Source organism: Podarcis melisellensis (genome assembly GCF_964234715.1).
Source record: "Podarcis melisellensis genome assembly, chromosome: 12".
Classification (NCBI taxonomy): domain Eukaryota; kingdom Metazoa; phylum Chordata; class Lepidosauria; order Squamata; family Lacertidae; genus Podarcis; species Podarcis melisellensis.
In genome coordinates, this window is record NC_138544.1 from 29,273,119 (window position 1) to 29,293,289 (window position 20,171).

The following is a 20,171-nucleotide window of genomic DNA, read 5'->3' on the forward strand; positions in this document are numbered from 1 at the left end:
TTATGGGGTGAATCTGGCACCCAGGAATTTAGGCGAATCTGGCCCCACACAAACTCACAACAATATTCATTAAGTACCGAAAGTTACATGCATAGTAGGCCTCTGTATTTTCTATTGAAGCACAAGGACTGGGGGTGCTTCAGTATGCAGCTTAGTTCTTATTTAGGCTTTTTTTTCTCCTTCCAGCACTCAATGCCCATTGAAATTACTGGGACCAGATTGTATTTGTATTACTGCCGTGGTTTGTACAAGGACTTTTAATTGTCTTGTTTTTGTTTGGATAATGTGCTGTTCGGGGGATTGCTGTTAATTAATATGTACTAGGTTTTGTTCCTTGCACTAAGCAAATAAATGGTTTGTTCTGAGAGGGCTTTTTGTGTCCAAATTGCCTTCAAAGGCAAAAGTTGCACATTCAAATTATACTATGTTGTTTTAAAAAAGAACGGCAGGCAAGTTTACATGAAGGTGCAAATATTCAGAGTTAACCTGAGGAGCAAAGAACCAGTAGCATAGTACCGTTAATTAAAAACATTTGGACACCTAACAAAAGAAGTGAGAAACCTTTTGATTCGTTGAAATTCCTCATTAAGCTGGGTGTTAAACAAAAGTCTCTCTCTCTCTCTCTCTCTCTCTCTCTGTGTGTGTGTGTGTGTGTGTGTGTCAGAGAGAGAGAGAGAGAGAGAGAGAGAGAGAGAGAGAGAGAGAGAGGCTTTTGAGCATGGTGAAAAGCTCTAGTTTGCAGTTTTTAGAATGGGGAAACCCAGCCTTCTAACAGCTTTCAGTGCCCTTAATAAACCAGTTCCCAGGATTCTTTGGGAGAAGTAACGACTGTTTATCATTGTATCGATGGACTGGGGTCTTTCTGACTCTCCTCTCCCTCCTTCTACACTTGCACATGACCCTGCCTTCCAGAACTGTTCCTGTCCCTTCTAAGGAGTTTAACGGCAGGTTGCTTTCAACTGATGCTTTCCACCAGGCTAAGGATTTAAGACATCTTTGGTGTTTGGGACAGCTGCTATTCTTTTCCTCACATTTGTATCTGAAAAACTGGTGGGAATAGCAGAACATAGAATACCGCATTCATTGTACTCCCTTTTTATTATCCTAGCTGAACTTTATCCTCTTGTTCTCCAACTTACCTCCACTCTTCTGCCACTTTCTCAGTCTCTAACAAGAAAGAAAAGCAGCTACTGAAAAGATTGCTCTGTTGCTGTTTTCCTTCCTTCTAATGGAAATGCTAATCTACCGCTCAGTTGGGTAGTGGGGGTGAAGGAGGCTAGACAGGGCCCCTCCAGAGACAGGATCTGTCCCAAGGAGGCAGTGGTTCTCCATTCTAGGTTTTGCCCATCATTGGTACAAAAAATGGTAACAGGTTTCACAGATGCTACAGGGAGAAATAAGTTTTTCTGGGCAGGAAATCAAATGTGGGAAGTCATTTTTAAAAAGTTCTGTTTTATTGGTAAGCATTTTCTTAAAATAAAAAATGTGAATATTATTTCAGGTTTGCGAATTACTAAAAGCATGACACCATCTCGCCCACCGCCCTCCACTTTGCACATACCAGAAGTTATCCAGTTGAAAGATATTGTTTGTTATCTTTCCCTTCTTGAAAGAGGAAGACCTGAAGACAAACTAGAATGTATGTAGTATACGTAAAGTATATCCGTGCTATTTTTTTGTGTGTGTTTTTTTAAACTCAGTTAACCAATGGCAGTTGTATCTAATTGTTGCAAATTTGAGGTGTAAAAGATGTTTATGACAATTTGTTACAATCTCCACTCAAGGCTTATTGACCCATGTATGAGGATATATATAATGTGATTATATAAATCGATTTTCTGAAGCTTTGCTTTCAACTTTCTCTCTTAGGTTTTATAAACTCAAGTGTGTACCTATTTATTTGGATCATCATTTGTAAATAGAGAGGTTTTACTCAGAGTACACCCATTGGACCCATTTCAGTGGGTCTACTCTGAGTAAAAGTTAATTGAATTCAATCAATTATGAAAATTCAAATGCCAGAATGTCACAAATTTCCCACTTTATAAAAAAATGTAATGATCAATATTTGATCCTGGCCCATACGATCAACTTTAACATGAAAATGACATGATACATTTTCATAAAACCTGCATCAGCTGATTTTTCAGGTTTTGACAATTAACATGCTTAAAAGATGTGGATTAATAAAACTGATTTCAGCTCATTTTGTAGAAAAGCTCTGAGAGGCAGGGGCCTGACCATTAGCACCTGGGCGATATCCAATGCAAGTCATATTCATAGTAGACCCATTTAAATCAGTTGACTTAAATCCATTGGTTTCCAGTGAATCTCCTCTGATTACAACTTTAATCACCCATTATCAATAGTTGTTGAAGCAGTTTGTTTTCCAGACGATGTTTTACGGATTTGCTACCTGTAGAATGGAAATGATCCAAACTCAGTTGGAACCCAAAGATGGATCTTTGTTCTATTAGACTGCAAGTACGGCTGAGCTCATGATGTCATTTAAATGTAAAAAGCAACTCAAAGAGAGAGGTTGCCATACCCACAAAATAAACCCATTATGCAAATCTGTGGACCAAAACATTCAGTCTATCTAGTTAAGCCCTTTGGGGTCCCGACCTTCTCCTCCTTTAAAAACCAGTAAGAGTTAAAAGTGTGTAATATTGACTGAATTGCACTCCTTTCATTAAAAACCCAAGATCTTGAATGTTTTCAGGTCTTTGATGCACTTGGTAGCAGTATGGGTTGTTAATAACATTTGCTGTGAAATTGTAGACAGTAGGCTCTATCTGCTGGAGATTCAGGTTCACTGCAAGCTGAGAGATAAGAGTCACTAACTGTATTGTGTTCTTAGTGTAATCCTTTCTGTTATATTTCATTAAAATGTGTGGTGTGCATGGACATGAATGAGAGATGGATGGATGGATTTCTAAGGCCTGGTTTGCATGCCCTGTTAGACTACAGTTTAAAATAAACTGTGGTTTAATGTTCATGAGTTCTTGCCTCCTCCCACCTGACACATTGCCTGTGCCACGCAGGGGAAGAACAAACCAAAGTTTGGCTTGTGGTGTTGTCCGAACCTAGGCTGCTGGTTTGCTTCTCTCCAAATATAACATGAGCGGCAAGCCAAGGTTTGTTTTTGCCTTATGCTGCTTCTGACTTGTTTGTTTGTGGCTGCCTGTGTGGCCCACTAGGAGTGGGAGAGAAGCAAAGAACCTGTGCATGTTAAGCCAATGTTTGCTTTATTTTACTTTACTAGGGTTTTAACATAGAATGCAAACCGGGCCTAAGACTGGTTCACAGAAACTGCTTTCCTTCTGCAAACATGGACCCCAGGCTGTTGCCTGGTTATAGATTTATGGAACTCAAAGAACGTGTGTGCTAAGCACTCTCAGATACAACTGGCCCATGAAGCCATGTGATGACGCTACAAGGAACGTGAATATTGGCTATACCTCTCAATTACCCAGTTCACATGTGATGCATATAAATTCATTTTCTGTACAAAAATATGATTATTATTTTTTAAAAAAGAAATAAGCTATGAGGGGAAGTAAGATGCGTACAAGTCTCCAACTTACATATGATAGGTAATTGCAATGATTGATCACATCTGGTTTTTCAAGGGGAGGGCATAGGGTGGGGAAGGGAATTGACACTTCTAGTGAATATTTCCCTGGTTGGGCATTTGCTGTTTCCTTATAGATTCTTGCTTTAAAATATTTAATATTTAAATATTGCTGAAAACTGAGTTAAAATATAGGTGGTTGCCCTCATTCAGAAAAAGATGATAGGTTGATTCAGGTGAAACCTTAAGTCAGGCTGTGGAAACTATGATCATTCAGATGTATTGAACTACAGCTCCCTTCACTTTTGCATACTGCAAATGATGACAGTATGTGGGAGGATGGTAAATTCTACCATTGGTTTTAGTATAGCTTAATTCTGTGTAGGGTTCTGGTCTATTGATGACGTAAATTAAATATGAGCTCATTGCTTTCTTACATAATGGTTTTAATATTTTCTTTCTCCTTAGTTATGTTTCGCTTGTATGACACAGATGGCAATGGTTTCCTGGATAGCTCGGTAATTTTATTAATTCATAGCAGCATTTGTTAATGTTGTAATGTGACAGAAATGGAAAATTTGTAAGAATTTGCAGGTGTTTGTGTTAAATACACAACAGATAGTTTTATCAAAATTGCAGCTGTAGAGTTTGATCCCAAATAAGCTGTTCCCGACTAAGCTGTTTGCACTTGTTGAGTCATAACTGATGTCAGTGGGAACTAAGTTTCGCTGAACAAATCACCAAAGTGATCTCACAAAACCACTGCTTTGTGAGGAAGTTCTTTCCACTTGCTAAACAATACCTTTTAGATTTAAGCCAATGTAAGAAATCCATGTAAATGAAACAGGGATTTGTATAAGCAAGGCAAGAAAATAAACCTTTTTTATAAAAAAAGTTTTCAAGTGGCAGGTTGGAATGAAGCACTTAAGTTGTATGTAGTTGTGCAGAAAAAAAATATTTATTTGCCTCCCTGACTCCACAGAGACAGCCATGTTTATTTGCACAGTTTTTCCTGAGAGTAACAGTACATGATGTTACTGTTGGTATATAAAGCTCTCAACAGCTTGAAACTAGTTTACTTGAAGGATTACCTCACCCCATATATGCTTAGATCTGTGGAAGTGGCTTTTAAACAAGAAATGGATCTTTCTGTGTGGTACCATCAATACTTGCCAACCCTGCTTGATTCTGTAGTCCCTTCCTGCTTTCAGTCATGTTCCAGTACGAAATGTTATTATGTTATTTCAGCAAGAGGAATTAATGTTTAATACTTGTTTTACCAAAAAAACCCCAAAAAGCATTGTCAATTAAATTTTAAAATACCTGTTTAGTTTGTGTTAAAACAATTCAGTTAACTTCATTAAATTCAAGGAGAAATACGCATAAATTAACAAGCAATTTTGTAAGTATGTTTAACAAGGATCATGTATCTTGCTTTCATGCCTAGGAACTGGAAAACATTATCGCTCAGATGATGCACGTTGCAGAATATCTTGAATGGGATGTCACTGAACTCAGTCCAGTAAGCATTTCTTCAGGTCAATGATTTAATTAATAATGAAAGGACTGTTTTGAATAATTTGATTTAAGGTTAACGTTTTGTTTGCTTGCTTATTTAGATCATTGCCATAGCACTTGTTATATAAAAATATGTACATAAAACTAAAACAGCAACGCACATATTACATAATATTTATAATAAATTGTTATTAAAAAAGTCATTAATACAAATTGCTAACGTATGCTGATATTAGTGTCTTTATCACAATACACTTCTCCACTCAATGCCACTCATTCTCTTGACTCTTACCATGACTCCACCCACCCACCCAACCACCCATCTCACAAGGTTCCCTGGAACCTTCTGACATCAACCTGGTCTCTAACTCAAGGCTTGCTATTATGGGTAGGCACCAAGGGAGATGGAGCTGCCTCAGGTTGACCACAGATGTTTCTCATTTAGCCACTCTGGATGCATCACATTTAGTTTTAGAGTTTCCCATGAGGATCAAAGAATGGCAAATAGGACACTCTCTGCTCGCAGTCCTTTCTCTGACCTCTGCTTACCTCTCCTTCTCCAGCTGCTTTACTGTTATAGCAGAGTGGCATTAACCTTTTGGCTTAATGTTGCGACAGACAGCAAAGTAACGGGAACTTAATTCAGCATCATTTGTGACTGGAGAATGGTCCTGAGTGGTCGAAGCAGCAGCTTCTGCCAACTGCTGCCATATTAAATCGTGATAACAGTGTGGTGGTGTAGTGGTTAAGAGCAGTAGATTCATAATCTGGTGAACCGGGTTCGCATCCCTGCTCCTCCACATGCAGCTGCTGGGTGACCTTGGGCCAGTCACACTTCTTTGAAGTCTCTCAGCCTCACTCACCTCACAGAGTGTTTGTTGTGAGGGAGGAAGGGAAAGGAGAATGTTGGGCGCTTTGAGACTCCTTCGGGTAGTGATAAAGCAGGATATCAAATCCAAACTCCTCTTCTTCTTGTGTCACGGACAAAGGTTTACCCGATTTGAGCTCTTAAAATAAGATGCAAGGTATTTTTTTAATGCACAAACCCTTTATCTCTGAACTTGACGAGTGCCTTCCGTTGCACTTAAGTTTTAGAATCTCTTGACGGAAGGACTGCCTAGGGAGAAAACAAAATCCTTGCAAGGTCTGCTCAGTGAATAGGTACAGCAAGTGACTCATTAAGTGTGGCAGATAGGATTAAGTACAGGTATATTTTTGTATGCTTTCCAGTCTGTTTCCTTAACTACACCCTTTTTCTACAATTGATAGTTAAACTGTAAAGAGCTGTGAATCAAAAGGGAAGAGGAAAATAATTATATTTAGATTTGAGTTCCTTTGTTCTATTACATAGTGATGGAGTGCAATGGTCATGGCTGTAAGGAAGAGTCCACTGGCAACTGGCTGAGCCAATGGAGTTGAGACCACACTATTCCACCTCTCCTTTAGATGCAGCCTGATGGAAAGGGATCATCCCCTTGGATCCACCATTCAGACTGATCATTTTGTAGAAATCTGGTGCTCTCAGATGTCAGCAGGGAAGAATTTTCACAAAAGCACACCTTAAATGTATTGAGGTTTTATCTCCCCTTTTCCTTTCTTTTACTATTATAAGTAAATTAGAAGTAAATTTACTAATATAAACAAATAAGACTGCAGTCTGGTTTTTTAAGTGCTTTTTTGAAACTTCCCTCTTTGCTAGTCAGAATTTCAGCGATAGAACTGAAGCAAGCACTACTGGGAGATGAAAATGGAGAAACAAAACAAAGCAAATATAGGTTAAGAAGCTATATTGTTCCATAGGTAAGGTAAAGGGACCCCTAACCATTAGGTCCAGTCATGACCGACTCTGGGGTTGCAGCACTCATCTTGCTTTATTGGCTGAGGGAGCTGGCGTACAGCTTCCGGGTCATGTGGCCAGCATGACTAAGCCGCTTCTGGCGAACCAGAGCAGTGAACGGAAACGCCGTTTACCTTCCCGCTGGAGCAGTACCTATTTATCTACTTGCACTTTGACATGCTTTTGAACTGCTAGGTGGGCAGGAGCAGGGACTGAGCAATGGGAGCTCACGCTGTTGGGGGATTTGAACCACTGACCTTTGTGGTTTAACCCACAGCGCCACCCGCGTCCCAGACTATTCCATATTCCAATGTAAAATTGTCTCAAGTGAGAAAAAATGTTTTAGCTTTATGAGCTATGTCACTTTCTATTTCCATGTGTAGTAAGTGGTTCTCAGCTTTCATGCATTCTTCCTTGATGTCATTTACTTTAATATTCGGTTTCCTTCCTTTATTCTAACAGATTCTTCATGAGATGATGGAAGAAATTGACTATGACCATGATGGCACCGTTTCCTTGGAAGAATGGATCCAGGGAGGGATGACTACAATCCCACTCTTAGTGTTGCTTGGACTGGAGAGTGTAAGAGCCACCAAAAAGATAAATCAAAGGATGAATGAACCACAACCCATCATATCATTTCTCTTGTGTCACTTGGTGTAAACCCAGCATATGATTGCTTTTTTTGTTTGGTTGTTTAGGCCGAAACCCTTAGTGGCACCTCTGAGAACTTTTTAAGGGACCTGGTATTCCTTTTATCCTGGAAATCTGGAAATAACACATGATAGGGTGGCTATAAAAAATGAGAGTTCTACTCCCTCCCTCTTCTGTAGAGCATTAAAACAAATAATAGGATGCTTTGTATAGCAGCAGTCCATGCCTAACTGACAAGTGTTGTTGTGGGTTGGGTTTCATCGCTCTTTCTGAAACAGAATTTTATTGTTGTGAACTGCTTTGGAAGCTGAAATTGTGTCTGGATTTGGGAGTTTTCTTCTAGATGCAAACACTCATGAAGAATTGCCCAATCTGGATAGGGATTAGGGCTGTAGCAAAGGGTTAAAACCTGCCTCCCCCATGCCATGGTTCTGGTGTCAATCATTCCCCGTGGGGGTTCTCTTTAATAGAAAAAAGGAAGAATGCAAAAGCCAGTCATGTGACTAATGTCTTTCTAGATTGCTTCCTGGGTCTCTTTCCTTGGCCCCTAAAGCTTCTTTTAGCCCCTCTCAATTTTTTTTTTAAATACTACCTTAAAGTGTTGGTGATGCTTAACTTTGGAACCACTGGATGTATAAATTTAAAAAGTTGGCATTCTATAATTTCTATATAATCCATTAAAAAGTGCAGCTCTCTTACTGAATTAACAGCTTTTTTAGTCTGGAAAAACCATTTAAGTACATGGAAGGAAATATTTTTAAGTGTCTTGTAGAAAAATGATGCTATTGTGAAATAATTATCCCTATCTTATTTTTCATTCACTTTCTTATTATTTCCCTTATTTATTTCATGCTCTTGCAGCTTCTCTGCAGGCATAGTTCTTATTGGGATAAATGGGAGATTTGTCTGCAGAGCAGCTGCAAAATTGACTAATAATAGTAATAATAATTATTATAATTGCATTTCTATGCCACCCTTAGTACTACAATTAGGTTGCTGAACAAAACAATTAAGATACAATGCAATTATATGGATTAATTAACTAGATCATATTTACATAATGCAACTATCAAAAGTTGTTTTCTTTAATGTGTTATTTGTAAAAGTCATTAGAAACAAAATTCAAAAAAACTTAATAATTAATTTCTTTTATACTAACCCAAGAAGCCTTTAATGCCTTCCAGTTTCAATGAACAAAGTGTGCAGTTCCCTTTTGACATCTTCAGCATTATGAAATATACTTATTCTTTAGTTAGATTGTCTTATACCAAGAGATACAGCCCAGAGGTGGAGCATATGTTTTGCATGGGAAAGGTGTCAGATTCAGTTCCTAGCATACCCAGTTAGGTAGAGTTGCCATATTTCAAAAAGTAAAAACCAGGACACCCTAAAAGTTGTTGAGTGTTTTTTTTAAAGAAAGAGCCCAGTTTTTTGGCACTTTTAAAGGAAAACCCAAAGGTTGGTGAGCTTTTCTTTTTACAGAAAGACTTTTTTTGTTGTTGACTTGCCTAAGACCCAGGACAAAGTGCCGCCTTTCAGAAATTCCCCCTGGACATCAATTCCGCATTTGAAATCCCTCTAATGTCCAGGAAAATCTGGACGTATTGCAGCCCTACAGTTAGGAATGGTAAGACTTCTGTTGAGAAGTCTGTGTAGATCAGGGATGGGGAACCTGTTGCCCTCAATTAATTTTGGGCTATAATTTTCATGAATTTCATGCAGCCCTGCAGATGTTCTTCAACTCCAACCAGCATGGTCAGAGTTGATCTGAAGGGCCACATGGGTCTCCTCTCATTTGTGTAGTGCTATGATTCTCAGTTCTTCCCCCCTGTGATGGCTTGTGAATGCTCTTCACAAGAAATACCTCTGCTCACTCAGAGATATATATATAAATATATAGTCTTTATTTTACATATGTACAGGCAGCACATTACAATCATGCATCCGAATCCTCCGGCTCAGATTCTGGGAGTGGCTTATGCTGGCTCCTTCTCCAACAGAAAAGGCGGGGAAGTTTCACGTGATGCCTCTCCCCCCTCCTCTTTAACACTCTCCTTTCCCTGGCAGACGGAATAGGCATTGTTTCACTGTCTGTGCCAGAACTTCCTGTGTGGTGTTGAGGCTCTGGTTCAACATATGTGAGCCGTCCCGCCTCCTGGCTTTCCCCTCTTTCCTCAATTGCCACTTCCTGCCCCCCTTCCTTTGCCTTTCTCTGCTCCCCCCCCTGCATTCTCTGGCAATACCATGACATCACCCCCCTTTCTAAGACCCCCCCCCAATCTGCATCACTCTCGCTCTCTTCTGAGGATTGAAACCCAAAAAAGTCTTCCTCTTCCTCAGAACCAGAACCAAACAGTAAAACAAAAAAGAAATGAAAAATTTGTCTTATACGATATTTTTATTCCAAATTCTTCTTTTTCGACTTCCTTCATCCTGTACACGGTTTTCTATTTTCTCCTTCTAAACTGTCTCTTTTTTGAGTTATTTTTCCAAATTGTAACCTAAGAACCATCAATCTTCCTGCAGAAATTAATTGAAACAAAACCAGGTATTTCATTGGGGGCACTCCTTTTAAAATATTCTCTACATTTCCCCATTCTTTCTGGAACTTTTCTTTGGGCCGTTCCCTAATTGCTTCCGTCAATCTGGCCAGTTCAATATGATCTAACAATTTATCTGCCATTCCTTTTTTGTTGGCGTAATTTCCTTTTTCCAATTTCTGGCAATTGGTATTCTAGCAGCCCCTGTAGCATAGAGAAATATTTTTTTATTTTCTTTTGTGATATCTGTGTCTCTTATCACTAATAGGAAAGCTTCTGTTCTCTTTACAAACCTTTGTTTAAACATTTTCTTTAATTCTTCATAAACTAAATCCCAGAAGCATTTGATTTTGTTACAGGTCTACCAAATATGTATGACTGTCCTTTCCATTTTATTGCATCTCCAGCACAGGGCTGTTTTTATTTTATACATTTTTGCTATTTTGCCTGGTGTTAAATACCATCTATAAAACATCTTGATTGGGTTTTCCTTTAATGCCTCACAAGCCGTGAATTTCCAATTCTTTTTCCATAATTCCTCCCATGATGTTAAATTAATAGATTTTCCTATATCTATAGCCCACCCAATCATTACATCTTTGACCTGTTCTTCTTTGACTTCCCACTCCAATAATGTAACATAGGTTAGATTATTTTAACCTTATTTTGTAACAACACATTATCTAATCATGAGAGTTCTTTAGAGAAGTCTTTCTTCTTGTCTGCCCTAAACACTTCATGTAATTGATGGTATTGGATCCAAGCTGTATTTCCTCGTAGTTTTTTAATACCAATTTGTCCTCTTTCTCCTTTACTAAATCCTTATATGTGGCCCAATTTACTTCCATATTTTTCTTTTTTATTGTTATAACAATATGATTCTCAGTTCTCAACCTGAAGTACAGCTGGAGGGCATGGACCCCTAATGTTTTGCTGATGGGCACCACTCTGTCTTCAAAACAACCCCGTGGCATCTGCCTAAAGCTCCCCCTCCTGATTTTTTTTATTTTTTAACTTTGTGTTTGTGTTTGGCAGGCGGACATTGCCTACTTTCTGGTCATGTTTTACTTCATGGGTGGGCAAACTAAGGCCCGGGGGCTGGATCCGGCCCAATTGCCTTCTAAATCTGGCCCCTGGATGGTCCGGGAATCAGCGTGTTTTTGCATGATTAGAATGTAAAATGCATTTCTAGGTTTATTTAAAATGCATCTCTGGGGTATTTCTGGGGCATAGGAATTTGTTCACCCCCCTCACAAGGTCTGATGGACAGTGGACCGGCTCCCTGCTGAAAAAGTTTGCTGACCCCTGTTTTACTTGCTTCTTGCAGAGGTTATTTCTTTAGTGCCACTCAGAACATCTCCCAATCTTTCTTCTGTGAAATGGGTATTTTGTGGTGCCCATGACAGCTTTCTAGATTTCCCAAGTGCCCCTGGAGCAAAAAGGCTGGAGACCTCAGATGTACGCCAATCATTTTATTAGTGTGCCTCCTCCTTCTCCTTGTTATTACTATTGTTATTATCTGCCCTTCTCCACATCGGTAACAGGTCATTTTTTCAGAAACGGCTCACCTTTGTCCCTGTTCACAATTTTTGAACTATGCATACTTTTTAAAAGAAAGGTATATACTATATATAGCTGGATGATTTCTACCCGCTTCACCTTACTCATGCCATTTTTCAGAGCTCTGAGTCCTCCTCCTCCGCCCTTGAAAACACATATAAAAATATATCAACATGAGATACAAAATCTCAGTTAAAACCAAAGCAATGTAATGAATAAGACAGCACAAGAGACATGAAACAAACAAGTGCAGAATGGGTCATGTGACAAGAAGGTTATGAAAAAACTAAATCAGTTTAATAACGCTTGTTGAAATATCCAAGTTGGTGTACAAAATGCATTACAGATGGTGCCAGCTTCATTTCATTAGGGAAAGTGTTCCCTTATGCCTGGTCCAACTGCACTAAATGCCTAATTTCTTGTTGAAGATGCCAGACCTAGTCACACTCGCTTCAGCAGCAGATTGCAATGAGGGCAGGGGTGTGAGAAATAAGGCTGATTTTAAAATACTCTGTCCCCAGGTTCTTCAGGACCTTATGTGCTTAATAGTAAGACCCTGAAAATAGTTTGGTTGCATACCTTCAGCAAATGCCGTTCTCCCAATGAAAGTGTTGTTGGTAGCTAACACCCGAAAAACAGGCTGCTGCAGAATTCTGCACCACGTTCACCTTCCAAACCAGTCTTGAAAGGCAATTCCACAGAACTGATTACAATAGCATATCTGTGAGGTAAAAAAAGGCAAAGGACCCCTGGACGGTTAAGTCCAGTCAAGGGCGACTATGGGGTTGCGGCGCTCATCTCGCTTTCAGGCCGAGGGAGCTGGCGTTTGTCCACAGACAGCTTTCCAGGTCATGTGGCCAGCATGACTAAACCACTTTTGGTGCAACGGGACACCATGACAGAAACCAGAGTGCACAGAAACACCCTTTACCTTCCTGCCACAGTGGTACCTATTTATTTACTTGCACTGGCATGCTTTTGAATGGCTACGTTGGCAGCTGACGTACCAGCCAAGGCTGGTTAAAGGCACTCCTTTGCCACTGAAGTCGCCTGAGCCTTGAGTGAAAAATTATCCTCCCTGCATCTCTGCTGGTCCTCTTCCTCCTCAAACAGCCATTCAGCCAGCCCTCACATCACTGTTGCTTTCTCTGCGTTGGTAAACTGACACAGGAGCAGCAGTGGTGAGAAAGGGGACAAGCTCTCACTTTTGGCAACCCATCACTGCTGCCATCATGAAGTTGTTACAATAAGTGCCACACTTTAACAACAACAAAAAGAGGTGCCGGTATTGCATACTGTTGAGTACCCCCTGAAAAAAAAAACACTGGTTCAAGCCATGCTTAAGGCGGCTTACAACATGAAAAAATACTTTATTCCACCATAACAAAAGTAGTCATAAACAATAAATAAAATATCAAAAAAATCCACAACCAAACTGAACAATATTCACATTAATCATAAGATCTAAAATAAAGGTGCAAAAATAATATCAATAACAGCAACAATCCTCTGCCCAACAAAACTCTCTAAACAAATACTTGAGCCCAAAAATCTGTTCAGCTTTTGTAGCTGGAGTCAGTCAGGGCCCTACCCTCCCAGGCCAGGTGGAAAAATGTCTGCAAGGCAGGGAGCATGCCTTCCAGGACTCGCAGCCAAAATGAATTGGTTTGGTAAAAAACCCGACACCATGCCTTTTCCCCTAACTATAAAAGAACTACGGTACTTTTTGGAGAGTGCTCAGCCTTAGTAATTTGTGTTCTCTTTCCCTGGCACTAGATGTCAGAGTTGCACTGCAATTTCTTTTCCTGTGTCATCCAAAATGTGATTTTTAAAAGCTTCGTAACAGGTGTCCTTGTAACATGCAATACTATAAGTCCTATGAGCCTACTGAGTTTTAAAATTAACCTTTTAAAAAATAAATATATGAATGAATAAGTAAATATGTGGCTGATGAAAATTTACATTCAAAGTATAGAGAGTTGTTGCTGAATTGGTCCACAAGCAGATAAGTATGATTGATGGCAGAGTGATTATCTCAATGCAAACCTCCATTGTACCTCCACTGGTACACTTTGCAAGAAGGATGCATAGTTTGGACTTGTTTTGCAGGGTATATATGCAAATTTATACAAGAATGCACAATATATCTGGTGCATATGAACACTATTGAAAATTTTGGAATCCCTCATTCAGCTTAAGCAGAATGTGTTCTTTTATTCCAGTTTTAAAATGAGTGTAAAATGGAAGACTATCTATGACGATCTTAAAAGTCTGGAGAGTACTTCAACAAATTGTAGGATATTTCTACACATACTCTGACACAGTGAGATTTAGTGAGATTTAAGTATGAAATCCTGTTTTCTGGAGAAATATTTGCTTGAAGGAAGTTTTATTGCTGTTCTTTGGATTTCCACAGGAGGGAGTAGCTTTAATTCTTTTTGGAAACTATTTCAGAAACCGCTTTGGGGAGCTGTTGCAAAGTTCATATTCTTGAGCAAGGACGAAACTTTGCGAGTGCTAAGAGTTTCTGTTATAACCTAGAATGCTTTTTCCCACCCTGTTGGATTTTGATTTTTAATATGGGACATTGCTAAAAGGATTTTCTCATTCCCTTTTCTCTGATGCATACACACTAAATAAGAATAAAATCAGGGCGGAGAGAGGGGCAACTCCCTTACCAATTCCACAGCACATATGCCAAGTTTATTTTTCTTTAATTTTTTATATGCTGCCTTTCATTGCCGCATCTCATTGGTACTTATGCCAGGGTAGGGTACAACATAAAATAACCATCACTAAAACAAAAACCAGTTCTCAAAAACAACAGCCAAAAGAAGCAACTAAAAACAGCGCTGCAAGAAGGCTAAATATTCTGAAGCAACCAGAACCCAGTGAAAATTGCTTTAGCTGCCCAACGTCTTTGCAGAATTCAATCAGCTTTACAGACAGTGAGGCACACAAGTAGTGAAATAGTGTAACCCATTTTTCTTCCATTTGTACCCATTTTTACTCTTAGTACTGATAGTACTGAAGTCCATGGCAAGTGAGTTTTTCCCTTGGCCTCTTTCTTGTTCGCCACCTGCAGTCCATGCACAGATACCTAAGCACTTTGATCCAAGCTAGTGTATGACATGGAAACCATAGTTAAGAACATGATTAAGTAAAGATACACAAATCAGCATTACTACATGTGGAAAACTGGAAAGAGGGGGAGAGAGCTGACAACTACAAATACGGAACAGAAAAATGGGTGAAATCTTCTTTTTTTAAAAAAAAAATATATTATTTTTTTACAAAGAAAAAAAACTTTTCAAATTTTAATATAAACCATAAGTTACTTTATCAATTGGCTTCCCGTCCTCCCCTTCCATGGTTTCCATATTGATCCTTAAATGTTGCATATTTTGCCTATACTATTCACCACATTCAATTTAATCTACTTATCTTAATAATTCACTCTGTTGCTCATATTTCAAATCCTGCTCACATTTTCTTCTTGCTATAGTAGTTCTTTAAATACTCAATAAAAAGTTTCCAGTCCTCAAGGAATTTTTTTGTCATTTTGGTTTCTAATCTTTGCTGTTAATCTTGCCAGTTCCACATACTCCATCATTTTCAAAAGCCAGTCTACTTTTATTGGAACCTCTCCTTCTGAGTGAAATCTTAACTGTTGCTAAGTCTTCTTTCTCCCTTTTTTGCCTGTAACCATGAGGTTCAAGGGTGGACTACAACAATTGAAAGCACAATATTAAAAATAAGTTAAAACAAATGACAGTCAAGAGGCTAGGGTGAGTCCTAAGAATTTGGTATAGATAAAAGGAAGTTGGTGGGTGACTTGTGAGAATTGCTCAACGTAGTCCTACGTATTTTATTTTAAATCTCATTTATGGTGGTGATATAACAACATGACTTTTCCATTCTAGAAATTATTTAAGTTACAATTACACATAATTATATGTAACAGCTAAGGTGGCTGATATTTGGCAGAAAACCAGAGCAAAAATCTAATATGTTATTTTCCCAAAGTGCACTGTATTTATGTAATGGGATCTGTGGATCAGTTGCAGCCTGTAACTCAAGTATTTTAATTGGCAGAACACCCACATTCAAGACTTGTTTGTTTCTCTGATAAGGAAAATGCCAGCTAAGTCGCTCCATATGTTCTGTTCCAATGGAGGCGAAATCACATGTAATGACCATTCTTTTGAATAAATGGCAAAAATTAAAACTGCTGTGCAACTATAAATATCTCTTAATTATGCATTTTATGTTATTTTTTAAAATAAATATATTTGAGATATCTGTTCCCCGTTCGGGGGGGGGGGGGCTTCTTGCTGATGGCCAGTTCAGTGTCTCTGTGTGAAACTTTCGGTTTAATCTGAATTCAGATGCTTTCATCTAGTGATAATCTTTCATGAACTGAAAGCCAAGCACAGGAAAAAATTATTAAAGGAAAATGCCTTGGCATAGCAAGGGCTATATGTTTTCACAGCCCTAGCTGGAGAAGAAATCTATGCATGCAAAATAAATAAATGTATATCATTCCAGACACAATAACAATGCAGGAAAGGTTGCATACATGTTGCTTGGGCAGATATTCATTTTATGAACTTGAAAGGATTGTATTACAGTCTTAGCCATAGGTAAAAAGGTTCTGGAAATACAACTCTGAGCTTAAAAACCCAACCCCCAACCTCTTGTTACCATATCAGCACATGTCTGTTTGAAAGAATTGTGTTTTGATCTCTTGCAAATTAATAAATGAAGAAGCAGATTGTCTTTTATGTTCTTGAGTCAATTTCAATTTTTTATTGGCACTTATGGGTTTCACTGTTTATGCCATTAAATGAAATCCATTTCTTTTTATGTCTTCTGCAGAATGTGAAGGATGATGGGCAGCATGTATGGAGGCTGAAACACTTCAACAAACCTGCCTATTGCAATCTTTGCTTGAACATGCTTATAGGAGTAGGCAAACAGGGCCTCTCCTGCTCATGTGAGTATACATCCCGTTTAGTTCTGATTGTGCTCTGAACGAGATCCAGCCCTGTTCACCATTCTAATCAGGACACAAATTTTCATTAGATCAAGAATTTTCAGGTGTAGAATGCCAAAGTGTAGAAAAAGAGACAAACATATGAGGCTCTCTTTATACGGTGGAATCTATTGATACTTTCAAAAAATTCAAGGTAACTTTTGAGACAGCAAACTGAATACAGTGGTACCTCGCAAGACGAAATTAATTCGTTCCACGAGTCTTTTCATCTTGCGAAGCACGGTCAAGTCACAACTGCACCTCTTCAAGCGGTTTTAAGAAAAAGGAAACAAACTCGCAAGGCGTTTTTGTCTTGCGAAGCAAGCCCATAGGGAAATTTGTCTTGCGAAGCAACTCAAAAAACGAAAAACACTTTCGTCTTGCGAGTTTTTCGTCTTCTGAGGCATTCGTCTTGCGAGGTACCACTGTAAAACTAATACTAAATCATGGTGTGGGTGTCCTAGGATCCTTGAGAATGAGTGACTGCAGTCCTTGGGCACCTCCTTTGTCGCAGCCGCCAGGAGAAGTTTGGAAATTTTTGCTTCTACTTTATATGGATTTTATAATATAAAATTATAATATAAAAACTGCCCTGAGAACTCCAGGTATAGGGTGGTATATAAATTCAAATAATAATAAAAATAATATGCATATAATATAAAATACTGTCATGTCTGAACCTGGACAAACTGTAGTTTATATTATCTATGGTTTGTTGAAAGAAAAGGCATCTTCAAATCATCGTGTATGAAGTTGGCTTGATTAAACCACCCCTAGTTAAGATAACCTATGATTTTTTTCCATGTTTGGATGACTTACTAAACAACAGTTAACAAAAAATAGAAGCAGAACTTATTTTACGTCGAATATAGAGAAGGATGCATTCTCTATACTTGCAGTGGCTAGTTCTTGTAATCTTAAACCGTGATGTAGTATTATGTTAGAAAATGGCTTCTCTGCTCCAAGGACAAGATAATTTTGCATCTGGAGAAGATGATTTGCCAGTCACTTCCTGCTTTATTGTACAGTTTATACCAGTGCTTCTGCTAAGAGAGGATTGCTTTAGTCCAGGGCAAGTCAAAGAAGAGTATGTGCCTCTGATAGCAATGGCCCATGCCTTTCTTTGGGAGACTCAAGTCCAACTTAAAAAATAATGTCAGTATAGTTAAAATCATTCAGCCTGGATTTTGGGTCCCTCAACTTGATAGTATTTTGTAGATGCACACCCTTGTCTACAATCCATACTGTTTGCCTTGATTTACCTTGATTATGCCTCGTTTATTCTGGCTAAAAAGTGCCTAGCTATAAGGTTTTTTGTCCTCCCCTTTTCTGTTCTTGTCACTCATCTCCTAATATGTTTGTAAATAGTTATTCACATTCTTCTTTAGTCATCCTCTGTGTATAACGGTATCTGTCAAAAGAGGCACTCACGCTTTCTAACTACATTTCTGACTGTTTCCCACCAGTCTTTTCTGGTGTCCAGTAAAATGACGGCACTACATGGATTAAGCCCATCATTGATTGGGTATGCTATCCATGTTGAGCTTCAGTTTTCTTTTTTTAAATGATTATCTTGTTAAGCACATATTAATAAACCTGCTCATATGCTTCTGCACCCATCACTGGTTAGGGATACACAGCTTGCCCTTCTTGCATCTCTCGCTATTTTAAAAGCATTGTTGCTGCTTTTCATTAAAGTGTGGTTTGCAGAAGGGGGGCAGGGTTCTGGAGGATACATTTGGGGCCGCACAACCCTCTGTGGCCAATCAGGTTGCAGTATATTTGATTTATAGCTGGATTGTCCATAATAAGTGCAAAAGAAGTGGTCAGAAAGCCTTGTACATGGCTACCCTTGAAAATAAAACCTGGGATAAATGGTGCTTTTGTTTTGAATGTGGGTGAGCTTTTGACTACAGTGGTACTTCAGGTTACATACACTTCAGGTTACATACGCTTCAGGTTACAGACTCCGCTAACCCAGAAATGGTACCTCGGGTTAAGAACTTTGCTTCAGGTTGAGGACAGAAATCAGGCTCTGGCGGCGCAGCAGCAGCAGGAGGCCCCATTAGCTAAAGTGGTGCTTCAGGTTAAGAACAGTTTCAGTTTAAGAATGGACCTCCAGAACTAATTAAGTACATAACCAGAGGTAACACTGTACTGAAGTTAGCATTAGTCCACCTCATAGCAGTAATTTTAACTGCTCAGTCACCACAAAAATATCAAGTGTGGAGTCCATTTGATGTCCTTGTGTTGGCCGCTGCTAACAAAAGGAGAAGGAAAGTTCTCTCTCCCCCTGCAGCCCCCAGAACCCCTGAGATTGGCTCCAGAGGGTTGGAAGGCCTTCCAGAACTAAGTGTTGCGTGGAATGGGAGTTCCAGTGGGTAGCAGGGAATAGGCAGAAAGTTCATCCCTCTCCTGTTTTAGCAGAGACATCCAGTGAATCAAAATGCTTCCATGAGCACAAGAGCATCAATTGGATTCCACTCTTGAGTCAGTATGCCATGAAACCATTTAAGCTTTATTGCACCAATAAAGGCTACAAAGTGCAGAAAAGCGATGAAGGGCAAGAGGGGAGATCTTGCAACAGAAGCTTTTCTGGGGAATGGAAATTGGCAAGGTGAATGATAATTGAACGTTGTGCGTGATAAAATGAACAGATTTATAACGATTTCTATCCGGAAAGAAGACTACCCAAGGTTGATAAATCAATATAGGGAATAATATAAACTTGCTGCTTTTTGCATTTGGGTTTGCCAGCTGCTCTCATGCCTATAGTTGGTAAAATATAGATATTTCCTTCTTGGCAATGACACAAATACATTTGGCAGGCATCAATTTGTCTTCAGTATTTGCCCCTCCTTCAATTTAGGAATGATTGTTGACATTTTAGCAAGGGCTGATTCAGTTAAGCATTTCTTGCTCAACCATTGAGTAGTCTTAGATTCTTACATTGACCATACTTGTTTTTCATTCATTCGTTTTATTTGTATGCTGCTTTTGTTGTTGAGTCGTTTAGTTGTGTCTGACTCTTCGTGACCCCATGGACCAGAGCACGCCAGGCACTCCTGTCTTCTACTGCCTCCCGCAGTTTGGTCAAATTCATGCTGTTAGCTTCGAGAACACCATCTCATTCTCTGTCATCCCCTTCTCCTTGTGCCTTCCATCTTTCCCAACATCAGGGTCTTTTCCAGGGAGTCTCCCTGGCCAAGGTATTGGAGCCTGAGCTTCACAATCTGTCCTTCCAGTGAGCACTCAGGACTGATTTCCTTCAGAATGGATAGGTTTGATCTTCTTGCAGTCCATGGGACTCTCAAGAGTCTCCTCCAGCACCATAATTCAAAAGCATCATTCAAAAGCTGCTTTTACACACACAAAAAACACCCACAAAAAATGTCCATTGCTGCTTACAACAAGCAGGAAAGAATTTCTTACAAACGCTACAAAAACAATTTT

General features: G+C 39.1%; 1 protein-coding gene across 6 annotated transcripts in view; it reads left to right on the forward strand.

The window, feature by feature from the left end:
* Positions 1 to 20,171, forward strand: part of DGKB (diacylglycerol kinase beta) — a 269,619-nt gene that overhangs the window by 71,547 nt on the left and 177,901 nt on the right. For all 6 annotated transcript variants that reach the window (XM_081883233.1, XM_081883235.1, XM_081883232.1 and 3 more), the window contains 5 exons: positions 1,502 to 1,639; positions 4,043 to 4,092; positions 5,022 to 5,096; positions 7,392 to 7,511; positions 16,562 to 16,679. In XM_081883233.1, the coding sequence (XP_081739359.1) occupies positions 1,502 to 1,639; positions 4,043 to 4,092; positions 5,022 to 5,096; positions 7,392 to 7,511; positions 16,562 to 16,679 (501 nt within the window). The remainder of the gene's footprint in view (positions 1 to 1,501; positions 1,640 to 4,042; positions 4,093 to 5,021; positions 5,097 to 7,391; positions 7,512 to 16,561; positions 16,680 to 20,171) is intronic.